Consider the following 23,607-nt stretch of genomic DNA (forward strand, 5'->3'; position numbering starts at 1 on the left):
CCCGGTCCCGGGGGTCCCGGGCAGCGAGGGGCCGGGCCGCTCTCACATGACGGCGGGGGCGGGCCGGGCCCCTCTCCTCTCCTCTCCTCTGTACCCTCGCTGTCCCCGTGTCCCTCGCTGTCCCTACTGTCCTCGCTGTCCCGCTGTCCCCGCTGTCCTTCGCTGTCCCACTGTCCCCGTGTCCCTCACTGTCCCCCCTCTGTCCCTCGCTGTCCCTGTGTCCCCCCTATTCCCTCACTGTTCCCGCTGTCCCCTCTGTCCCGCTGTCCCTCATTGTCCCGCTGTCCCCGTGTCCCCCGCTATCCCCCGCTGTCCCCTCACTGTGCCCTCTCTGTCCCGCTATCCCCGCTATCCCCTCTCTGTCCCGCTGTCCGTCTCTGTCCCCTCTCTGTCCCCGTGTCCCACACTGTCCCGGTGTCTCCCTCTGTGTCCCTCTGTCGGTCCCTGTCCCTCTGTCCGTCTCTGTCCCTCTGTCCCTCTGTCGGTCCCTGTCCCTCTGTCGGCGTGCCCATGCGGGCCCCGCTGCCCCCCACGCGGCTGCTCTCTGCGGAGCGCGGCGCGGTGCTGCTGTCGTGCGCGCTGTCCTGCGCGGGCTCGGCGCTGCTGCTGGGCTCCCAGGCGCGCTGGCCCGAGCTGCGGACGCGGCCGCGGCAGCTGCTGCTGCACCTCAGCCTGGCCGACCTGCTCTCCGCCCTCTCCTACTTCTACGGCGTGCTGCGCGACTTCCAGGGCACCTCGTGGGACTGCGTGCTGCAGGGCGCCCTGTCCACCTTCGCCAACACCAGCTCCTTCTTCTGGACCATGGCCATCGCCCTCTACCTGTACCTGAGCATCGTCAGGGGCTCGCCCGCCGGCCCGGCCCTGCTCTGGGGCTTCCACGCCGTCAGGTGGGTGCTGTGGGCTGTGCTGGGACCCCCAGGCGCCCACCCTGCGCTGGGATGGAGCCGCCGGTGTCCCTTGAGTGTCTGCACTTTCCCTCTCCTCTCCTTCCCCTCAGATCCCTTTTAAACAGGGATCTTGCTGTCTTTTAACCAACCAACCCTGCTTGTTCCCCCTTCCCATCCCAAGTGAACAGCTGGAGACGTGGAAAAGCTGAAGTTTTGTTTTGTTCAAGGTCACTCAGAAAAATCTCTGGCAAGTTGTGATCGCTGGAAGCCCTGGCTGCTGCTTTCCCCGCAGTCTGCTCTGGTGCTCTAAGAAATACCATAACAAACCTTGTGTCTGTGGTACCTGCCTGCTGCTGCCCCAGCTTCCGTGTTTGGGATCTGTTTCCACAGGTCCCACCTTCCCTGTCAGCCGGGTCTGTGGATCCTTCCCCTCTGCCCAGGCAGGTTGCTGTAATTCCACACTCACAGGGAATTGTTGCCCAGAGTGATGAAACTGCTCGGGAAGCTCTGAAGGTTGTTTTGGCATGTTTGATTGAAAGCAAGACAAACCAGTCCACAGCGCAGCTTTATGTCTCACTTTCTGCTATTTAGGGCACTGATTTTCCACATCATGTTTAGTAAAAGCTTTCATTATGCAATTGGAGCTTGTGGAATCATGTGCTGCGTCCACGCTGAGCAAAACAGTGATCCTTCAGTCCCCCGTACTGCCAAGCTTCTGCAGTAAATTATAACAGCAGCAATCTGCTTTCAAAGGGAGTAAAAAAAGCCCTCAGGACAAGTAGAGAATTTTCTTTGGTTTCTTAGTCAAATGTTTGACACCTTTTAGTTTCAAACAGCAGAGTTTGGCAGATTGCAGAGAGCTGAGTCCAGGTGAGGATGGGCCAGGGAGACTTTGGGGCTGAGTGTGAGCCAGGAGAACTTCAGTCCCTGCCCTGCCGGAGCTCTGCTGGGCTGGGTGAGGAGCGAGGGGCTGCACCAGGCAGCCAGGTGCTGCTGGAGCTGGGGAGATGCACTGCAGGAGCATTTCTGCTGTTCCATCTCCAGGAAAAGGAGAGTGGCACTAGAGCTGTGGTGAGGATGGTGCTGGGGAGAGCCACGTGTTGCTTAATGGATGTAAAAACCAAGTCTGGCTCCTTCCTGGGCGGTCTGGCTCCACCAGGCACATCAAAGAGCTTAGGCAAATCTGGCCTAGTTGTAATTTTGCTGTCTGCTAATTGCTTGTGAGGCTTTTGTCTGTGCTTCAGTTTCTCCATGTGGTTTAATGCTCCTCAGCCTTGTCAGCTACCAAGTGTGGAGAGAAACAGAGGCACTGGAACAGTGCTGGCTGCAATCTGTGCACTCCCTGGAAGCTGTGCAAATCCTGGGGGAGAGATTGCTCTACCCCTGCAGGGAGAGATGCTCACACTGAGCTGCTCTGGGTGAATTTGTTCGGTTTATTTTCGGTTCTTTACAGTGAAAATGAAATGCCATCTTCAGTCCTTGCTGCTGATCAGCACCATCTGCTCTGTTTAAAGGCTGTTGGGCACCTGTGATCAGGTTCTGCTCTGTAAGTGCCTCCTGTTCTGTGCAGAGCCAGTGCTCAAAGCTGCTTCTCATTTATGGGGTGTCTGAAAAGCCAGAGACAACAAGTGAGGGCGTGTTCCCTGCCCATCCCTCGTGACACATCACCCTGCTTACCTGAGAAATGAAATTCTGGACATAATGCTTGGAGATGGAGCTGACTAAACACACGTTGGAAGTCAGAACCTGGAATTTTCCTGGGGGAAATCAGGATGTGACAGCGGCTCAGGGCCGTCAGACAGGTCTGTGCCACAGGGACTCATTCCTGGGGTGACACATCCACCAGCTCCAGGCTGGGAGCTGCAGCCTCCGCTTGGGTTTTAAACCTGGTGGGCTTTGAAAACAATCCCACAGCCAGCTTTGGAAGCACTTAGGTGGCTGCCAAGTGTGAGTTGTGGCATGCAGCGTGCCAGTGGCCAGGCTGCCCCAGTGCTGCTGAGTTCCCAGGGCTCAGTGTCATCTGCTGGGAAACATCACCTTGGCTGGAGAGAAATTCATCCAGACTGGGGTGAGGAATGGGCCAGGCAGAGCCCAGCTGGGGGCTGTTTCCTGCTTGGCTTTGATACCAATTGCTGACAACATTTTGAAGGGTTTTCATGTCATGGTCAGGCTGTGCAGATCATCATAACCATAAATATACTCACTTTAAAAAAATCTATTACATATGCATGCTTATATATTAAAATATGTTTTATATATATACACATTTATAGCCATGCATAGCTATTCATGTTATATATGAAAATGTATATTATATATATAGATATATATATATACACATTTATAATCAGGCATATCTATTCATGTTACATATGAAAAAATATATTTTATATATATATATATATACATTTATAACCAGGCATATCTATTATATTATATATTTTAAATATATATTTTTAATATATACACATTTATAAACATGCATATCTGTTCATGTTATATATTAAAAAATATATATTTTTTTAATATATACACATTAATAACCATGCATATCTGTTCATGTTAGATATATATTTTTTTTAATATATACACATTAATAAATATGTATTATATACATAGATATATATACATATTTATAACCAGGCATATCTATTATATTATATAATTTAAAATATATATTTTTAGTATATACACATTTATAACCATGCATATCTGTTCATGTTTTATATATATATATACACACACATTTATAACCAGGCATATCTATTCATGTTATATATTTTTAAAATTACATATATATACCTACACATTTAAAACCATGCATATATATTATGTTATATATTAATATATATATTTAGAACCATGCATATCTGTTCATGTTATATATTAAAAAATATATATTTTTTTAATATATACACATTAATAACCATGCATATCTGTTCATGTTAGATATATATTTTTTTTAATATATACACATTAATAACCATGCATATCTGTTCATGTTAGATATATATTTTTTTTAATATATACACATTAATAACCATGCATATCTGTTCATGTCCATGGAGTGCCTGGGGTCCTCTCATGCACTGCTGCTCTCCATGGGCTGCCTCCTGCAGGATGGATTGGGGCAGATTTGGAGTTCTGGTTACAAACTGTGCTCAGAGCTCCTTCCCGGGCTGCCTGGGCTGTGCAGGAATCTGATTTTTCCCTCCTTCCAGAGCACAAATTCCTGTCCCCAGGAGCTGCCTGCAGGCAGGATGGCTCCTTGGCTAACCTGTGCAGGCAGGTGACACAAATCACCTGCTTGTGAGAGCCTGCAGGGGAAAGCAGCTGTGCAGAATAAATCAGAATGTGCTTATTGGGCAACCTGACCCCAGCAAACCAGGGCAAGTGGAGCTGAGCACTGCTGGAGCTGCAGGGTCCTCACCTTGCCTTGTTTTGTGTGGCTGTGCAAAGATCTGCTGGGCTGGGTGATTTTTTTACTCATCCATCACCAGGAGCTCTGCTGGAGGGATAAGCACTGCTGTGGCTCTTACAGGGTGGATTTCCAGCCTTTTACAGGACACAGGAGTCCTCTTCCCTTCTCTCCCAACCGTTTGCATCCAGGTGTGCTCTGCAGAGGCCCAGCCTGCTCTCTGGGGCTCACAGGATATTTCTGTTTCTCTGTTATCTTGGATCCTTCATTGCAGTGCTCACACAGCCCTTGGGTGATGATCTCTCCTGATTCCTCAGCTCCCCCCTCTCCTGGCTCAGAAAAGCACTGACATTTGGAGCCCTCCTGAAGCTGTCACTTCGGAGCTCCTAAGAACTGAATCACCAGTCTCAGTTCTCCTTTCCTGCCTGCTGAACTTCACAGAAATGTCTGATTCCTTCCTCGGCCCCCTCTGATTTCCCTTTATTGGTGATCCTTTGGGGGTTAGTGGTAAACGTCCTTCTGATCCCAGACTGCTGTTCCAGAGCAGATTATTATCTTCCTGTCCATGCAGCACTTTGATTCTTCCTTTCCCCCGCTATCACCTGAAGGTTTTTGAGTCCCTTTCTCAGTGGTGAGTTATTTCCTCCCATGGCCTCTCTGTCTGTGCTTGCACTGTCCTGTCTCACATCCACACACCATCATTTGACCCGATTTTATCATCATTCTTTTGCAGTTTCAGCTCACTGAGGAGATCATTCTTTGTAAAATAATGTAAAATCAGTTTCTTAATTCACTTCCTTTTTCTTGCTGCCTTTGTGCCTTTCCATGGTTTCTTTTAGGAAGTGCCATTTCTCTTGAATTCCGTACCTTGGTGCTCAGTGCTTGCAGGAGTGCTGAGGATGGAATGTCTGCATTTGCAGTTGTTTTCTGAGAAGTCACCAGTTTCACCAAAAGGGCTCCTGAACTGTGGAAACTTTCATGGTGGTGGTGACGTTTGGGATGTTTTTAGAAGTCTGCTCTGATAACAGAGTGGGGAGGGCTTCAGCAGCACAACTGTCCTTAAATAACAGCACTGGCTGGGAATAGCACTGCCTGTTCTGAGCTGGGCCCTGAGACAAAATGTTCCCAACGGGCTGCAGAGTGGACTCTAAGCTTTCTTACAGCCTTGGATTTATATTTGTTTATTTTGTGAGTAGGTGAACCCAGACATTATTTAAGAGTAGGAAATGGGGCGTTTTTAAAATCTAATACCATGGGATTGTCTCTGGTTCTGCAGTTGGGCTCTGGAGCCTCAGATAATCTGTTTGCCTACCTGCTCTGGTGTCTGGTTTTTGGGGCAGGATCCTTTCCGTGCTCCCTGCAGCTGCTCCAGGCTGTCAGTGGGAGACTGACAGTGATGGGTTTGTGATGGAGGTGACACCCTCAGCTGCAGGCAGGGCACTCCTGTGGTGGAATTGCTGTTTGGGCTGGTGGGATTCCTCTCTTCTTCCTCATGGTTTCCTGTGGGCAGCCCCAGCTGCTGAGTGACTTCACTCAAGTGTGTCACCACAGTTATTTTTCTTCTAAATGCTTCCCTGTATTTGCCTGTGCCATCAAGTGAGAAGGCAAAGTCACAGCTCCATGTTGTGTGGATGTGGCTCCTCTTTGCTTTCTTAGCTTTTTGCTGTTACTCCCAGTACTTTCCCCTGGCTCTTTTTCCTTCAAAAATCATATTTTTGCTCCCAAAATACTAACTACATCTCTACTTAAAAGCAAACAAACAAGCCACTGGCAGAATGAAGTTGTGGATTTCTTTGTGTGCAGAATTTCTCTTTGGAATCAGAAGGTGGGACTTGGCTGCTTGTGCTCTGAAAGCTCAGCTGGCTGGGTCCTGCAGGAAAATCACATTTTTACAGTGCCCTGGCCTTTTGTAATCCTCCAGCTCCTTGTGTCCAGGGGGGAGTGGAGAGGGGCAGGAGGTGGGATGGGTCCTGCTGCCCCCTGAGCGTGGTGTGAGGGCCAGCACATCCCTGCAGCCCTGGATCAGTCAGTGCCCATCAGGAGGTGGATGTGCAGCCCTGGATCAGTCAGTGCCCAGTACCAGGGGTGGATGTGCAGCCCTGGATCAGTCAGTGCCCATCAGGAGGTGGATTTGCAGCCCTGGGTCAGTCAGTGCCCAGGACCAGGGGTGGATTTGCAGCCCTGGGTCAGTCAGTGCCCATCAGGAGGTGGATTTGCAGCCCTGGATCAGTCAGTGCCCACCAGGGATGGATTTGCAGCCCTGGGTCAGTCAGTGCCCAGGACCAGGGGTGGATTTGCAGCCCTGGGTCAGTCAGTGCCCAGGACCAGGGGTGGATTTGTAGCTCTGGGTCAGTCAGTGCCCATTAAGAGATGATTTTGCAGCCCTGGATCAGTCAGTGCCCAGGACCAGGGGTGGATTTGTAGCTCTGGGTCAGTCAGTGCCCATTAAGAGATGATTTTGCAGCCCTGGATCAGTCAGTGCCCAGGACCAGGGGTGGATTTGCAGCCCTGGATCAGTCAGTGCCCATCAGGAGGTGGATTTGCAGCCCTGGATCAGTCAGTGCCCAGGACCAGGGGTGGATCTGCAGCCCTGGATTTGCAGCCCTGCCTGGGAGGGTCCCTGGCTCTGGCAGCACGCCCTGAGGAGTGGGGGGCTCGGCGGAGGCTGCTCCTGGCTGAAGCCCCTCTCTGTGCCCCCCAGCTGGGGAGTCCCCCTGGCCATCACGGTGGCCGCCGTGGCCCTGAGGAAGATCGGCTACGACGCCTCCAACGTTTCTGTGGGCTGGTGCTGGGTCAACCTGGAGGCTGAGGATCGGCTCCTGTGGATGCTGCTGACAGGGAAGGCCTGGGAGATCCTGGCCTACGTCACCCTGCCCGTGCTCTACCTGCTCATCAAGAGGCACATCAGCAGAGCAGTGAGTATTGTGCTGGGGGGTTCTGTCCCCCCATTTCTTGCTCCTGGCTCAGGCAGGTGTTTCAAGGCACTGAGATGTCCCTGGGAGAGGCAGTGCCCCATCCAGCAGCACCATCACACAGTGCCTTAGCACAAGCAGGATGAAAAAGCCCTTTGAAAACGAGCAGGGGTTGTGGGATGTTCATGAGGGAAATGCTACAGTAAGAATTGAAACGGAATGTGAAGGACAAATTCAGCTTTAATCAGTTTTTCTGCAGTTCCACTTGTACCAAGATTGCAATTCTCAAGCCTCGGTCCTTTCGGTGTCTCCAGTGACAGTTTGTGCTTGTGAATGCTATTTTGTACTGCAGCTCAAAGCTGCATTTGGGAGTCCAGGCACTGGATGGCTCTGGGCACCAAAGAGGAGACTCCCTGTCCTGGCAGGGCTTGGAGTTCAGAGCTTCAGTTGTTCTGTTCCTGTGAGCACACAGGACCAGGCATCTGGGGCAGCATTTGCATGCCAGACAAACCCAGATGAGTGGCAGGAGCTGCACCCAGAGATTCCCTTTCTCTCTGAGCTGGGTTAGGGAAAAAAGCCCCACATGTGGGTGGGTGTCCTTCTGGAGAATTCTGCCTCTGCTCGGGGTGCAGCTGTGGTGGTGGTGGGGATGAACACAGCCCTGGCTAGGGCAGCATCCTGCAGATATTTGGAGGAACAAGGTGATTTCCAGCAGCCCTGAGTGTCCAGGGAAGGGAAGGGAAGGGAAGGGAAGGGAAGGGAAGGGAAGGGAAGGGAAGGGTTTGGTTTGCTGGTGCCTGTCAGCATCACCTGGCATGCCCAGGCAGGACACAGCGTCCCTCCTGGGCAGAGACAGCAGCGTGACCTCCTGGAAACCTGACCAGGCTCCTGCCGTGCCAGGGACTGCTGGGCACGCTGCTGTCCCTGCCCATTGCTGGGGACAGCGCTGGGGACAGCTGGCCCCATTCTTAGGGCAGCACAGGGATCCTCTCAGTCCCCTCTTGCCTTCTTGCTGTCCCCAAAGGCAGAGCGTGGCTGCTGCTCCTCGCTGCAGCCCTGCTCCCCTCCGAGGGCTTCCCTTGCTCTGGAAGGGCCCTGGGCTGTCCCCTGAGTGCAGGCAGCTGCTGACCCCCTGTCCCGTCCCTGTCCCGTCCCTGTCCCCTCCTGTCCCCGCCTGTCCCCTGCAGCACGCCGCTCTCTCCGAGTATCGCCCCATCCTGCCCGGGGCCCCGGCCCTGCGGCCCCGCTCCAGCGTGGCGGACACGAAGCTCATCCTCATCCCCGTCATCTTCATCTTCCTCCGCGTCTGGAGCACCGTGCGCTTCGTGCTGACCCTCTGCAACTCCCCCGCCGTGCGGAACTCCGTGCTGGTCGTGCTGCACGTGAGTGCTCGCTGGGCATGCAGCCCGGGGCGGGGCAGATGTGGTGCTCCCGGGGTCGCTTTTGGTGCTGGCACCGAGTGCTGCAGAGCACTGCTGCCCTCAGCGCCGCAGCAGAGCAGAAATGCAGCAGGAGCTGCTCCAGCAGCATCTAGTGGCTGCAGAGGAGAGCTGCACTGGCAGGGGTGGCAGGGGTGGACAGGGGACAGGGATGACAGGGATGGACAGGGATGGACAGGGATGGACAGGGGTGGACAGGGGACAGGGGTGGACAGGGGACAGGGATGGACAGGGGACAGGGATGGCAGGGATGGACAGCCCTGCAGGGGTGTTGGGTGTCTGTCCTCCAGCAGGGCTCAGCCTCTCCTGCCCTACAGCACTGCCAGCACTCAACAGCCCCTGTGCTGCTTTTGGGTGCTTTTTGGGGAAAAAACCACTCATTTCTCTGAATTTCTTGTTCTCGGAGTTGGTGGCTGCCAGCATTGCAGCTGCTCCCGTGGCAGCACTGCAGCTGCTCCTGTGCCTGCATTGCAGCTGCTCCTGTGCCTGTCAGTGCTGCAGCTGCTCCCGTGGCAGCACTGCAGCTGCTCCTGTGCCAGCGCTGCAGCTGCTCCCGTGCCAGCGCTGCAGCTGCCCTGGCAGTGTTTGCTGTCCCCTGGGGTGCCCGTGGCAGCAGCCCCGGGTGACTGCCGTGCTGCCCTTGCAGGGAATCGGGAACACGTTCCAAGGAGGAGCCAACTGCATCCTGTTCGTGCTGTGCACGCGCGCCGTGCGCGCCCGGCTGCTGGCCCTGCTCTGCTGTCACCAGCTGGCCTGGCCTGCCCGGGCAGCCCCCGGCCCCTGGCAGCACCCTCAGCCCCCCGGGGACAGCGACAGCGACAAGGACAAGGACAAGGACAAGGACGTGCCTGGCCCCGGGCAGGCGAAGCCGCTGCTGCCCAGCACCTGAGGCAGCCCCGGCTGCTGCTGGGTCCTGCTCGCGGTAAAACCCAGTGAGGCTCCCCTGCTGCTGGGGAGGGACAGGGACAGGGGACAGGGAGTGGGGACAGGGAGTGGGGACAGGGAGACGGGGAGTGGACACGGGACAGGGAGTGGGGACAGGGAGTGGGGACAGGGACAGGGAGAGGGGACATGGGACAGGGAGAGGGAGTGGGACAGGGAGCAGGGACAGGGACGGGGAGAGGGGACACGGGACAGGGAGAGGGAGTGGGGACAGGGACGGGGAGTGGGACAGGGAGTGGGGACAGGGAGAGGGAGTGGGGACACGGGACAGGGACAGGGGACAGGGAGCGGGGACAGGGAGTGGGGACAGGGAGAGGGGACAGGGACGGGGAGAGGGGACACGGGACAGGGAGAGGGAGTGGGACAGGGAGAGGGACAGGGGACAGGGAGTGGGGACAGGGACGGGGAGTGGGACAGGGAGAGGGAGTGGGGACACGGGACAGGGGACAGGGAGAGGGAGTGGGGATGGGGACAGGGAGAGGGAGAGGGGACAGGGACAGGGGACAGGGAGTGGGGACAGGGACAGGGAGCGGGGACGGGGACAGGGAGAGGGAGTGGGACAGGGACAGGGGACAGGGAGCAGGGACAGGGAGCAGGGACCCGGGACAGGGGACACTGAGCAGGGACAGGGATCAGGGAGGAGTCACAGGGAGCAGGGACAGGGAACAGTCACAGGGGCAGTGCCAGGGGACAGTGCCAGGCGGTTCTGCTGCTGCCCTGCTGGTTCCCTGTCTGGCTCTGCAGCCCCATCACGCTCCCAAAGCCTTCACAGAACGCTCTGCTCCCTTCCCCTGAGCTGCTCCTCGGGTGGGACAGGGACAGGGGACAGGGAGAGGGGACAGGGAGCAGGGACAGGGAGCAGGGACCCGGGACAGGGGACACTGAGCAGGGACAGGGATCAGGGAGGAGTCACAGGGAGCAGGGACAGGGAACAGTCACAGGGGCAGTGCCAGGGGACAGTGCCAGGCGGTTCTGCTGCTGCCCTGCTGGTTCCCTGTCTGGCTCTGCAGCCCCATCACGCTCCCAAAGCCTTCACAGAACGCTCTGCTCCCTTCCCCTGAGCTGCTCCTCGGGTCTGTGAGAGGAGGAAAGGAGGAACTGAGCTGCAGGGCTGTCTGCCCACAGGGGCAGGGCACCAGCAGGGCTCAAGGGGAACTGGGGGCTCTTTCTGATGGGAAATGCCACGTGCACACATTTTGTCAGTGTGCACAGATGAGGTTTTGGTGCCTGAGTTCCCCCCACAAGGGGATGCCTCTGGGCAGAGGTGCCTCCTGCTCTTTCCTGAAGTCCTGGCATTCACTTGACATGCCACGTGCACACACATTTTGTCAGTGATTTTGGTGCCCCGAGTTCCCCCCACAAGGGGATAGCTCTGGGCAGAGGTGCCTCCTGCTCTTTCCTGAAGCCCTGGCATTCACTTCATCATTATGTTCACTTCATCATTATGTTCACTTCATCATTATATTCACTTCATCATTATATTCACTTCATCGTTATATTCGTGTATTTAAACCCCAGTGGGCACAGAGTAAACACTCAGGAGCCCTTCGTGGGGCTGCTGGCTGGCTCTGCTCCTCAGCCCCCCTGGGGTCTTTGAAAGGTAGATGGAAGCATCTTATCTGTGCCATGGATGACTTCAAGAGTTGTTTTTTTCTCCTTTCAAAAGGCTTTTAAAAACTTCTGAAAGCTAAATAGCAACCTTGCCAGCTCAACCTCTTGTGAGTCCCACAAGGCTCAGAAAGAGGAGCTGTGTTAAACTTCTTGCAGAAAGGTAGGATAGAAATGTTTAAATTTTATGAGACTTGGTGTCGTGCTGTGCTCAGTTTCATTTGGAGCCAGCCCTGAAGAGAGAAGGAAGAATTGTCACCAGCTTGGCTTAGGGGGAAACAAAACAGCAGGAAAAACAACACCAGAAAGAATCAAAACAGATTCCATGTCCTCAGTTTGCCTTTTTGCATTACAGAGCTCTGAGAAATGCTTCTGGAGGGATGGGCCAGGGTTCCATTTCCAGCTCCAGGGGTGTGACTGTCCCTGTCTCTGTCCCTGTCCCTGCAGGTGCAGGGTGCTGGCACAGCCCTGCAGTGTCCCTGTCCCTGCAGTGACTGTCCCTGTCCCTGTCGCTGTCCCTGCAGGTGCGGGGTGGTGGCACAGCCCTGCAGTGACTGTCCCTGTCCCTGTCCCTGTCGCTGTCCCTGCAGGTGCAGGGTGGTGGCACAGCCTTGCAGTGACTGTCCCTGTCCCTGTCGCTGTCCCTGCAGGTGCAGGGTGGTGGCACAGCCTTTCAGTGACTGTCCCTGTCCCTGTCGCTGTCCCTGCAGGCGCGGGGTGCTGGCACAGCCCCGCAGAGGGAGCTGCAGCCCGGGGAAAGCGGCGCTGGAGAGGCTGAGCCCTGCCCGGGTCCCGCTGCTCACTCACCCGCCGGGATGCTCTGCACGGACTGCGCTCCCTCATCTCCCTCATCTCCCTCATCTCCCTCATCTCCTCATCTCCCTGTGCCTCCCCTGGGATCTGAGCGCTCGCTGGGGTCTCGCTCTGGGTGCTCAGAGGCTGCGGGAGCTGCTGGAAGGACTGTTCGGGGCACGGCTGTCTGTCCTGCCGGCTGCAGCCCGCTCTGGTCCCCGCTCAGCTGGGACAAGGCAATGTTCATTTTGTGGTGCTGGGTGTTCCTCCCTCCCCTGGTGCTGAGGGGCTGTCACCGTGGGGCTTGGGGGTTCTCCTGAGGGCACCAGAGCCCTGCAGGCTCCCTGGGTGCTGGGGTGGGGATGTGCCCCAGGCTCCCCAGGGACAGCCCTGCCCTGCAGGACAGAGCCTGGCCCCGAGCTCAGCCCCTGGGCACTGCTGGGGAGGGCTGGGGGTCCCTGTGCCACTTGGAGATGATAATGTTTTACCTCATTCACAGCTCCTCACTTGTGTTGGGTTGGGGGTTTTTTTGGGTTTTTTTTGGTGGTTTTTTTTTTTTTTTTTGGGGGGGGGGTTTTTTTGGGTTTTTTAAGTATTCTCTCCGACGTTTACAAAATAAAGTTTGGTTTCCTTACCAGGACTCTGGCCAGCATTGCATTTGTGCAGCACAAACAGATCTGGTTCTTGGTTCCAGAGCCCAGCTCTGCTGCTGCTCCCTGCAGAGCCCTCCTGGATCCAGCCCTGTCCTTTGGCTGGGCACCAGACTCACATCTCCCTCTCCTAGTTGGATTGGAAGCCACTTGGGCAGCTGATAAAGCAGGGGCTGGGTGTGATTTATTTTCAGGCAGATCACTAATTCCTGCAATCCTTGTTTCACCTGAAGTCTGTTGTAGCCCAGGGGCCCAGAATGTTGAATTAGCCTTGCCTGAGCACTCAATTCCTTCCCAAAATGCAGGTGGGCAGGTGTCACCCCTGGGTACATTCTGGGGATGTCTCCTCAGGGTGGGCACTGCAATGGGCACCCTGCAGCAGGGCTGGCTGCCAGCTCCTGCTCAAACATCCCATTTTAGAGCTCACCACTAAGGTTCCCCAGCACATTTACTGTCCTGCAAACGAAGCTTGCCCTCTTCATCATTTTTATTTCCCCCAAAGGTTTTCATAGGATTTTCCCCAAAGGTTTTCATAGGATTTTCCCCAAAGGTTTTCATAGGATTTTCCCCAAAGATTTTCAAAGGGTTTCACAGGCTCCAGCCTTGAGCACAGATCAGGCTGAGGTGAGTGAATCCCTGCACACCATGAGCTGGGTGAGGGCAGGGCAGGCAGAGTGAGCATCCCCAGGCACACAAGCTCTGGGGTGAGGAGCAGATGCAGAACCTGGGCTGTGCTGCAGCTGAAATGTGTAAATGCCTGTAAAATCAGCTCCCTGCTCGTTCCTGGCTCTGTCCTTTGCCAAGTCCAACAGGGTCCCAGCTGCTGAAGATGTCACCCCCCTGCAGCCACAGAAAACCCAAGAAGTTGATTTACCACCCTGTCTCCCTTCACCAACCTCCTCCAAGACCATCCCAGTGCCAGTTGCAGCCACAGAGGTGTTGTTGCCACACTCCTGCTGTGTTTGGAAAACATCCCAACTGTTCTGCTGCCATCAGCACACGTTTACACTGATGAATGGGTTTTGATGACAAACATGTGTGCTCTCTTTGATTCCTGTATGTTCCAAGATCATTTCTTCAAGCTCAGGAGCAGAGTTTAAAGACCATGACAGCGACTTCTCCTTCCCTGCACTGAGTGTCAGAGCAGCTGTCATTCTGCCAAGAGCTCCAGAGGCTGACACTGCCTTTGAAGGACTGGAATTCCACGATGGAAATTTGCCCTCTTTGCAGTTTCCCCAGCTCTGGGGCAGAATTTTCCCTCTTGGTTTGAGACCTGTGAAGGTGAGGGACCAGGAGCGTGAGCCCAGCTGGGAACTGTGCCTCCAGTGGGGAGAAATGCACCAAAGGAGAGAAGCCAAGGCTGTGGGGAGGGAACAGCTCCGCTCAGCGAGCAGCAGGGCTCTGCTCTCCTCCTGCTCTGGAGCATGCTGCAGCCACGTGGAGCAGGCGATGCTGCAGCCAGCCAGGCAGCGTGTGCAGGGCACGTGGCTCGGAGGTGTTGCTCAAGAGATGCCTTTTTCCTGAACTGCCCGACAAAAATAAACAGACCGATAACAACCAGCAGGCTTTGTTCTGGTTTATCCGGCTGCTGGGAGCGCCTGTGAACTTTGCATTTCTCCGATAAACTCTGCGGTTGTAGTGGATGATTAACCAGCCCTGGGCTCTTAAAGCATCCCATAGCAGAGGGGGTTAACAGGAGCCAGCAGCACGTGGTGCACCCCTGCATGGAGGGGGAAAGGCTCTGCAGTGCCTCGGGGCAGACCCTGGCAGGCACAGCCCTGGCAGGATGAGCTCTGGGGGCTGCAGGAGTGCCTGAGCCAGCTGCCCCTGCAAGGTAGGAAAGGAGCAGCACTGCGCAGCTTGGGGAGGGGGAGATCTGGGCAATTGGTCTGCAGGGGGTTACTGGGGTCAGGCTGCAGAGCTGTGGCTCAGGGCAAGCCCTCTGTTACCAGGGCTGCTCCCCACGTTCCCTGGTGCCACAGCAGCTGGGCAGCACCTCTGGCTGTACCTCCCCCAGCAGCTGCAGCTCCCGGGGCTCTCCCTGCCCAGATTTTGGGGCAAACTGGCTCATTTTACCAGCTTGGGTGAAAGGCTGCCCCTTGTCCCTGGAGGGATGAGCCTGTGCCCCTCTCACTGGGCAGGATCTGCTGAAAGAACATCTGTCACTGGCAGCAGAGTTGGAGCAAAATGAAATTGCAGCCGTGGGAGAGCCAGGCAGAGGAAGGGGAGGATCAGTCCCAGAGCCTTGCCCCGCTGACAGAGCCTGGGAGTGTTTGGAAGAGTCACAGAAGGGTTTTTTCTGTGCAGGGCGTCTCCATCCCCCGTGGCTGCGGTGACTGGAGGAGCTGTGCTCAGCATCTGTGACCCACGGGGCAGCATGAAGCTGAAAGGAGGGCAGCAGGGCAGCTCCCAGGGCCCTGGGGGTGCCAGGGGGGTGAGTATGCTGCCTGCCTGCCCCCAGGGACCCAGGACCAGCCTGGGCACCTGGCTACCTGCAAAGGGGGGAAAGACCCTGATCTTTTGGGCTGAGGTGTTTCTGTTTGTGTCTGTGTTGCACTGAGTGATGGCAGCTCTCCCACCCGTTCCCTCCTGTGTGCCTTTCCCCTCCTGTGTGGGTTTTCTTTCCTATTTTCTGACCAGTTCTCAGCTGCAGATGCTTCAGGATGGGGCTGCCTTTCCCAGCAGTGCTGGGGAGTCTCGCACAAGGCACTGCTGGGCGAATGCCAGAGGTTTTCTTGAAAGTGCTGGATGTCAATAATTAACACCAGCGGCTCTTCTGAGCTCCTGGGATTTGGTTCACGAGAGCAAGGCGGCTGCTTTCCTTCACCAATGAGAGAATGTCAGCAGTCTCCTCCCAGAAAACTGGCCTGGAGTCCATAGGCTGAGACAGACTTGAATTTTGACCTCCTGTAACACCTTAAACTCTGCAGATCCCTGGAGCTGAGCTGCCAGAGATGCCGAGGAACAGCAAAAGCACCAGCAGCTCTTTGGACAAATGTTCAGTTAGGGAGGTGACAGAGCCCTCCTGAGGGACTGAGCTGAGTGCTGGGAAGGAAAACCTCGCAGACATTGAGGCTGGTGAGGGTGGCAGCAAAAGGGATTAAAATGAAAAATGACTTTATTGATGTGGCAGCAGCGAGATGCATTAGCGAGCTACAAACCCCAGCCAAACAAAACCCCAACAACGCAGCTCTGTCAGCACAGCCCGGGGGCTGAGCTGCAGCTGAACTGTTGGGAAAATCGAGTTGTTCTGGTTGTGGTGACCCCGGGGAATGTGTGCCCACGGTGATCCCCTGCAGAAGGCAATTCCTCTCTGTTCTGGTGCAAAGGGCAGCTCTCAGCCCTCAGCCAAGCCCTCTGGGGCTGCCTGGATAAGTTCTAATTGGCTTCAGTGGCAATCAGTTAGATCCATAAATAGCCCCATCCCAAAATGCAGAGGAAGAAAAAAGGAACAGGAAAGGGATTTGGCCACTTAATGCAAAAATCTCTTCTTTTTAAAGCTTTCCTGTGCCAACATCCTGTGTTATTGCACTGCCCAATTTGCACATTGGAAAAGAATAATTGCATCCAACCTTTTTCCCTGCAGGGTGGCGTTTTAAGAATGGTAACTTGAAAAAAAATAAATTAATCCTCCAAATGATTCATCAATACCAGCAAAGCAGAGTGAATTACTCTAATGACATTGGGCATATCAAGCAGAACAAAACGAGCTGTAATGGAAACAACCCATTGGGCTTTTATTTGTAGCAAAATGAAGGCAAAAGCACAGACAGCACGACTTTGTGTCCTTCATTGTTTTTACTGAATGTTATTCATGCCTAAGAGCCAGACCCACTTCCAAGGAGGTGTTTATGTTTTTTTTTCTGTCCCTCTGCAGAAAATGACACTTCCCCTGGCGCTGGTGGCTCTGATCTCTGCCTTTGGCTCTTCCTTCCAGTACGGGTACAACGTGTCTGTGATCAACTCCCCTGCCCCGGTGAGTGGGGTCAGAGCAGAGCCAGGCAGGTGGAGGGGCTGGAAATGAAACGAAATGTTCCTTGGGGTGTTTGTGGGCACGGGCTTGTTCCCCGTGCTCTGGGAGCCAGGCACACCCCACAGGGCAGGGCAGCCTGCAGGGCACAGGCTGCTCCATCCCCTGCACCCCGGGCTGCTCCATCCCTCCCTGGCGCTCACTCCCCGCTCACCCGCTCTGGATTCTCCCCAGGACAGCTGGTTTTTGGCACAGCTTTATTGCCCAGCCCTCACAGCAGGGACATCACACTCACTGTGCCCACCCTGCTCTGTGCTTCCTTCCAGTACATGCAGGACTTTTACAACAGGACCTACCTGGAGAGGACGGGCCTGCCCATGGACAGGGGCTTCCAGACGCTGCTCTGGTCTCTCACCGTGTCCATGTTCCCTCTGGGGGGCCTCTTTGGGTCCCTCATGGTGTGGCCCATGGTCAACAACTGCGGCCGGTAGGTGAGAGCCCTATCTGGGGCCCTGCCCTCACTTTGGGAGCTGATAACTTTCAGCTTTTGAGCTGATAACATTTAATACTTGAGCAAATAACATTCTGCATTTGAGCAGATAGCATTTAACATCAGGGTAGATAACATTTAGCATTTGAGCAGATAACTTTCAGCATTTGAGCAGGTAACATTTAGCTCCTGGTCACTCCACCTTGCCCAGCCCTTCAGCTGCCCGAAATTCCCCCCCTCACCCTGAGGCTAAAGCAGGTGGGACAGGGAGAGCTGCTGGGCTCTCCTTGCCCCAGGGTGAAGGAATTTATGGGCTTCTGGTGTGGGTTCCTTCCCCACTGCCTCAGTCCTGGGGTCTCAGATCAGGCCCAGCTTCTGCTGCTCAGGTTTCCTGGGAAACTTCACTTCTTTCTGGAAGCCTTCATTGCCTGCAGGAAAAATGTGGCCATTGCCATTTCCTCCCTGATCAGTGTCTGGCACGATGGTTAATTTGAGTTTTGGACAGCAGGACACAGGGGGGATCCTTCTGCAGCTCAGGATGGCCCAGCTGAACCTCCCTCTCCTCCTGTTACTTGCAGGAAGGGCACTTTGCTGATAAATAACCTCTTTTCCATCGCTGCTGCAATCCTTATGGGAACCTCGGAGCTGGCAAAAACCTTTGAAGTAATCATCATTTCCCGTGTTGTCATGGGAATATTCGCTGGTAAGTGGATGGTAAAGGGAGAGCAATAAATATTTCCCTGGCTGTGTAAAGGTGTTTTCTTCTCCCCGCAGATGCTTTCACAGGTATCACACTGTGGAATCTGCATGACAAGGCTGTGCTTCAGCCTGGGGCAGGAGTACTAAAGATCCTTGGGAGATAATGGCCCTGGGACTGGAATTTCAGCTGCGGGGAGGAGATGTGTGTCTGTAAATGCAGCAATAAACATCTGCTGGGCACTGCAGCTCCAGACCTGCTGAGGATAATCTGTTTTCCCAGACAACTTAAAGCAGATCGTCTGCTTCTTTCCTTTTTAACATAACCAGGAGAATCCATCAAAAGCATTGCCAGATCCAATAATGCAGTGCTGGAACTGCCTGTTCTTGCTGCAGGAGAAAAGCAATGTTAAAAGGGAGAGCAAAGGGCTCAGGGGCTCTGGATTTCCTGCAGAGGGAGGGAAGCCAAGGATCTCTGTGTGTTCCTGGAGTGAGTGGCTGTACTGGAGCTGCAGGAACAGAGCAGAACCATGCTGGGCACCCTGAGCACAGCCAGGCCTAGCAGGGTCCTAAGAGCATTTAGGCTCAATTAATTGGCTTTGGGCTGGTGAGGCTGGCACACTCCGTGGTGTTAATGAGCTGGGGTAGCTTGTAAAAACAAATTTCCTGCCTTAGCTGGCCAATTGCATTTGCTGCATGTGCAGATCAAGTTGTTTTCCTAAGCCAGTTTCTTGTTTTCCATTTTTTTTAGTCCAATGGTTTTACTTTGGCTTTTGACTCCCTTAAAGCTGGCAGCTGCTCTCAGCACTGGAGCTTGGAATAAATGCTAAGGGTCTTGTTAAATGTGATCCCTGCCTGCAGTTATTTATAACCAGCAAGCAAATCCAGCCTGGCTGCCCTGGCTCGTCCTGCCCAGGCTGGCCTGGCCTGAACTGTGCCTGGGGAGGATCAGGGAGGATCCCAGGCACTGGCACCTCTGGCACTGCTGGCACTTGTTTCTGAGCCTTTTAGGCCCTTCAGCTTTCAAATATCAGCCTGACCACCTTGGTAAAACGGGGCTCCTGAAGCCCAGGGACTCTAGAAATGTCAGGTGGGAGTTCCCTGTGGTCATTTGATTCCAGGAGCTGGGAGCTGCCAGGATTTTGTGAGCAGAGGAGCTGGCAGCTCGCTGGGGTCACTGTGGGCAGCCCTAGAATGTTCCTAAAAATAACCCACATCCCTGGTGCCCTTATTAGAGCATAAATACCTATTCCATCAGGCCACCAGCAAAGCTCTCAGCACAGCCTCACTGAGCAGGGAAGTTTTCAAAGCCAACACAAAGTCATTTCCTTCCACTTTCACATCAGCGTGTCTGGACACTGATTTCTCTTCTTGTTTTAGAGGAAGCAAAAAGTTCCTCTCTTATATTTGGAGTTTGTTTCCAAACCTGAAGCTGCACAGTTTTTCTTTGTGTGTCTTGTGCTCTTCCTGGCAGAGCCTGCTGGGAGAAAGCTGCTTTTAGGAGGATGAACACTGAACACTCAGACCAAGACACCCCCAAATCATCTGCTGGCTCTGTAGGCAAGGCAGGCTCCTGCCAATCCTCTCAGACTCCAAAGGTGCTTTGGTGCCCAGCAGCTGATAACCCAGACACTCAAAGCAGGAGGGTTTGACTGTGGAGTTTCTGTGCACCCTGGGGTTCATCAGGAATCTCTTTTTGCCCATGGGAAATCAGCAGCTTGCTGAAGGCTGAGCTGCATGTCTAACACTGTTCTCAACTTCTAGGTCTGGCTTCCAACGTGGTTCCCATGTTCCTTGGAGAAATGTCCCCCAAAAACCTGAGAGGAGCTGTTGGGGTGGTGCCACAGCTCTTCATCACCATTGGCATCCTTGCAGCTCAGGTCCTCGGTCTCAACAGCATCCTTGGGAATGCCAAAGGTAAAGCCGTGGCTCAGGGCCCCTGCAGGGCTCCTCAGGGCAGGATTTCCCTCAGCTGAGTGCTGTGACCTTGCTGCAGGGTGGCCGGTGCTGCTGGGGCTCACGGGGATCCCGTCCCTGATCCAGCTGCTGACCCTGCCCTTCTTCCCCGAGAGTCCCAGATTCCTGCTCATCCAAAGGGGCAACGAAGAGCAGGCACGGAGAGGTACAGTGCCCCTGCCATGGCAGGGGCTGGCAGGGGATGGGTGTGCCCGAGGGACAGGCTGGCAGCACCAGGGTGGCAGGGATGGATCTGCCCGAGGGACAGGCTGGAGCACCAGGGTGGCAGGGATGGCAGGGGATGGATCTGCCCGAGGGACAGGCTGGAGCACCAGGGTGGCAGGGATGGATCTGCCTGTGGGACAGGCTGGAGCACCAGGGTGGCAGGGGATGGGAAGGGATGGATCTGCCCATGGGACAGGCTGGAGCACCAGGGTGGCAGATTCTGCACCGCTGTGCTGCTGGGGGTGGAATTCTCAGGGCACTGCTCCTTTCCCTGGGTTGTGCATCCCCAGGTGCCCACCACGGGACCTCAGCTGCCCAGGGTCACACCCTGCTCTGTCCTGGTCTGAGCAGGACGGCTCTCTGCAATCCTGGGGCTCACCTGTGCTCTCCCCACCAGCTCTGCAGAGGCTGAGGGGCTGGGAGGACGTGGATGATGAGATACAGGAGATGTACCAGGAGAACCAGTCGGAGAAGGAGGAAGGGCAGTTCTCTGTGCTCAGCCTGTTCACCTTCAGGGGCCTGAGGTGGCAGCTCATCTCCATCATCGTCATGATGGCAGGCCAGCAGCTCTCGGGGGTCAATGGGGTGAGTGGGGAAGGCTGGGGGGCACCAACAAGGGCTGCAGTCCATGGGGTGCTGGGGACAGGCTCCTGGCAGTGCCCCGGCCCCAGGACATGCCCAGTGCCACACGGGGCTGGCTCAGCCCTGGCCACACCAAATCCACGACAAGCTGCAGGGTCAGCTGCCCTGTTAATGACCACTGGAGTGTGTCTAGAGCAAAGTGCTCGTGCCCACATCCAAGGAGTGTCTCCAGAGATGGACAAATTCCACCCTCGGGCTTCTGTGCGCCAGTGCCAGGATTTAAAGCAGCCCAAAGGATCCCCCTGCTGTGCCCTGGGCCGTGCAGGAACACAGCTGTGCTTCTGCTGCAGGTCTTCTACTACGCAGACAGAATCTTCGAGTCAGCAGGGGTGCACAGCAGCAGCATCCAGTATGTCACCGTGTCCATAGGGGCCATCAACGTGGTCATGACTCTGCTGGCTGTAAGTTGTGCTGGGCTCTCCTTGCCCACTGTCCCCTGTTTAAATTAGGGTGTGCTCATGGAATCTGACTGTCAGAATGGTTTGGGTTGGAAGGGACCTTAGAGATATCCCAAAACCCTTCCACTGGAGTGTTATTTGCACACACTGGGAGGTGTTTTCCATGAGAGATGTGCTGGGGTGGCCCTTGGACAAAAACATCTGCAGCAATTGCTGAGCCCCTGGTGCCTGCCCCTCTCCCCTCTCCTGTCTCTTCCAGGTTTTCATTGTGGAATCCCTGGGGAGGAGGATCCTTCTCCTGGCTGGCTTCGTGCTGTGCTCTGCCTCCTGTGCAATCTTAACTCTGGCCCTCAATCTCCAGGTGTGTAGGAATGGCTCAGCTGGTCCCTCCCATGGTTCTGGACTTTCCAGAACAGCCATTGGAATATTCTGAGGATGTTTCTACACCCTGGGGAGGATGAAAGTCTCTGTACTTGCATGTCTACCTTAAAGAAAGGCTGGTGCTGAATGCTCCCCCCGGATGTCATGTTCCCAGTTCCTGCTGCATCAGGGTCCTTTGGCAGCAAGGACCATAGCCAGGCTGTGCTCTCTGTGTCTGACTCTGGCACTGAAGGGTGCCACTGCCTTGGAATGCCTCAGATCTTACGGGAACAGTGCCTGGGATGTGCAGGTGGTGTTCAGGCAGGAAGCAGCCCTGACCTGTGATTCAATCCTTGCAGACCACCGTCTCCTGGATGTCCTACCTCAGCATAGTGTGTGTCATTGCCTACATCATTGGACATGCCATCGGACCCAGTAAGTGCCCACAGCCTCCCCTCCAGCTGGGTAAGGGTGTTGTCTTCAATTTCCAACCAAAACCTTTGTGGAGCCTTTGTGTGAGGCTGAATTTCATCTCTGTGTGGCCATGCCCCGTGCAAGTCATTTAATTGTTCAGTTTTTTCCTTTAAATTGAATCCTGGTTTGACTTACTGATAGCTGAAACCACAGTCTGCCACTGAAATGAGCAGTGCAAGTAGGAGCTGAGGGATTGCCTCTGGGGTTCCCACCTGCAGGTCCCATTCCTGCTGTGATGATCACTGAGATGTTCCTGCAGTCGTCCCGGCCCGCGGCCTTCATGGTGGGGGGCTCTGTGCACTGGCTCAGCAACTTCACCGTGGGGCTGCTGTTCCTCTACATGGAGGTAAGGCCCCACCACGGGGCACAGCCTGGGCTGCACAGCAGCCTCTTCACCCCTGTGTTCCTACAGAGAGGCTCTGAGGAGTGTAAATGCATTTTCTGGCTCCCAAAACCCGTGTGTGGGATGGTGTTACAGGCAGGAGAATGATGATTCCCAGCATTTCCTCATCACACCTGGCTGTTGCACAGGCTTTAAAAGAAAGCAGTTTGGTTGCCAGGTCTCATCCTGAGCTCAGGAGCTGGGAAAAGATGGCAAATTCCCCATCTGCCACTGCGGGATGTGCCTCAAGAGGACAATTTAGGTTCTGAGATCTGGGTGCCTGTTAAAGTGCCCCCAGCAGCAGGCACCATGAACTGCTGCAGCCCCTGGCTCCACCCTGGGCAGAGGCAGCTGCTGAGTTTTGTGTGAGTTATGGAGCAGAGCCTCAGCCTCCTTCCCCAGGAAGTTTCCAATAAATCCATGGTGCTGGTTTGAGAAGACAGAATCTGAACCCACCCCAGCTTTGAGTTGTTCAGGTTACAACAGGAGCACCTCAGCGTGGCAGCATTTGCAGCCAGAGCAGGTAACTCCCAGCTGGAATGCTGCCCTGACCCTGCTCTCTGTCACTGCCCTAGGCTGGGCTGGGGCCCTACAGCTTCCTCATCTTCTGCGCCATCTGCGTCGCCACCATGCTCTACATCTTCTTTGTTGTTCCTGAGACCAAGAATAAAACCTTCATGGAAATCAACAGGATCATGGCCAAGAGGAACAAAGTGGAGGTTCAGGAAAGCAAAGAGCTTAGAGGTTCCTACCCCCTGAGCAGGCCAGAAGAGAAGAAGTGGCTCTCCAGCAGCGAGATGTGACCCAGCCGTGTTTGGCCTGACAGGATCTGCTCAGGAAAACAAACACAGGGATTCCTCCTTTGATGCTGATCTGACAGTCATGGAGCTGCTAAGGCTGGAAAAGACATTTAGCATCAAATCCAACTGCAAACCTAACGCTGGCAAGTCCTCCTCTTGTTCCAAGGAAAAGGAAATGTCCCAGCTGTGACCAAGTAGCGGTGGCACGAGCTGATGTGTGTCCCTGGTGTCCTGGTGACACATCCAGGGGACACAAGCCAGCCCTTGGGCTGGGCGTGGGGCAGTGCAAGGAGGGCACTGAACTCCTCTGAGGAACTGTCACTCGTGTGTTTGAGGGTCCAGCAAGGGGAAATGAAATTCAGTTTGGTACATCAGCGTGCTGCCCTCTGTTTTGAAAAAGCAGAACTGTTGAGCAGCTTGGCATGGATCTTGTGTGGTAGATGGAGAATCCTTCACGTGATTTACTTTAACCTTAGCAAATCATGTATCTATAAACATACCTGTGCTCAAGTTTGTGATATATAAGTGTTGGAAAAGGCTCTGTTTCCATGCTCTGTCTCTACATC

The 23,607-nt window shown here is 54.6% G+C and overlaps 2 protein-coding genes across 5 annotated transcripts; both read left to right on the forward strand.

Moving 5' to 3' along the window:
- The first annotated feature begins 434 nt into the window (after nt 1-434).
- On the forward strand, nt 435-12,570 carry GPR157 (G protein-coupled receptor 157). Of its 2 annotated transcripts, none has more exons than XM_039727522.1 (5): nt 435-887; nt 7,007-7,220; nt 8,405-8,599; nt 9,303-9,578; nt 11,917-12,569. In XM_039727522.1, exons 1-4 carry the CDS (start codon nt 511-513, stop codon nt 9,543-9,545), a joined length of 1,029 nt encoding a protein of 342 aa, XP_039583456.1. In that variant the 5' UTR covers nt 435-510; the 3' UTR covers nt 9,546-9,578; nt 11,917-12,569. The 2 variants fall into 2 exon arrangements, with proteins under 2 accessions (XP_039583456.1, XP_039583455.1); XM_039727521.1 differs by having other exon boundaries at nt 439-887; nt 9,303-9,588; nt 11,917-12,570.
- A 652-nt stretch (nt 12,571-13,222) lies between these two features.
- On the forward strand, nt 13,223-23,579 carry LOC120510992 (solute carrier family 2, facilitated glucose transporter member 5-like). 3 transcript variants are annotated; one of them, XM_039727517.1, is made up of 13 exons: nt 13,227-14,482; nt 14,956-15,082; nt 16,526-16,624; nt 16,945-17,105; nt 17,687-17,811; nt 19,569-19,721; nt 19,801-19,926; nt 20,383-20,570; nt 20,918-21,028; nt 21,285-21,386; nt 21,745-21,820; nt 22,078-22,205; nt 22,817-23,579. In XM_039727517.1, the coding sequence occupies exons 2-13, from the start codon at nt 15,026-15,028 to the stop codon at nt 23,042-23,044; spliced, it is 1,554 nt and encodes a 517-aa protein (XP_039583451.1). In that variant the 5' UTR covers nt 13,227-14,482; nt 14,956-15,025; the 3' UTR covers nt 23,045-23,579. The 3 variants fall into 3 exon arrangements, with proteins under 3 accessions (XP_039583453.1, XP_039583451.1, XP_039583452.1); XM_039727519.1 differs by lacking the exon at nt 19,801-19,926 and having other exon boundaries at nt 13,223-14,482; XM_039727518.1 differs by lacking the exons at nt 13,227-14,482; nt 14,956-15,082 and adding an exon at nt 15,573-15,726.
- The last annotated feature ends 28 nt before the right edge of the window (nt 23,580-23,607 follow it).

Source organism: Passer montanus, unplaced genomic scaffold (assembly GCF_014805655.1).
Source record: "Passer montanus isolate IOZ18808 unplaced genomic scaffold, ASM1480565v1 scaffold62, whole genome shotgun sequence".
Taxonomy (NCBI): Eukaryota; Metazoa; Chordata; class Aves; order Passeriformes; family Passeridae; genus Passer; species Passer montanus.

Coding starts and splice junctions, on each gene's coding strand:
- LOC120510992 (XM_039727517.1), top strand. CDS start 15,026: ATGAAGCTGAAAGGAGGGCAGCAGGGCAGCTCCCAGGGCCCTGGGGGT. Junction 19,927..20,382: donor CGAAGAGCAGGCACGGAGAG/GTACAGTGCCCC, acceptor TCTCCCCACCAG/CTCTGCAGAGGCTGAGGGGC. Junction 21,029..21,284: donor TGGTCATGACTCTGCTGGCT/GTAAGTTGTGCT, acceptor TGTCTCTTCCAG/GTTTTCATTGTGGAATCCCT.
- GPR157 (XM_039727522.1), top strand. CDS start 511: ATGCGGGCCCCGCTGCCCCCCACGCGGCTGCTCTCTGCGGAGCGCGGC. Junction 888..7,006: donor TGGGGCTTCCACGCCGTCAG/GTGGGTGCTGTG, acceptor TGTGCCCCCCAG/CTGGGGAGTCCCCCTGGCCA. Junction 8,600..9,302: donor CCGTGCTGGTCGTGCTGCAC/GTGAGTGCTCGC, acceptor CTGCCCTTGCAG/GGAATCGGGAACACGTTCCA.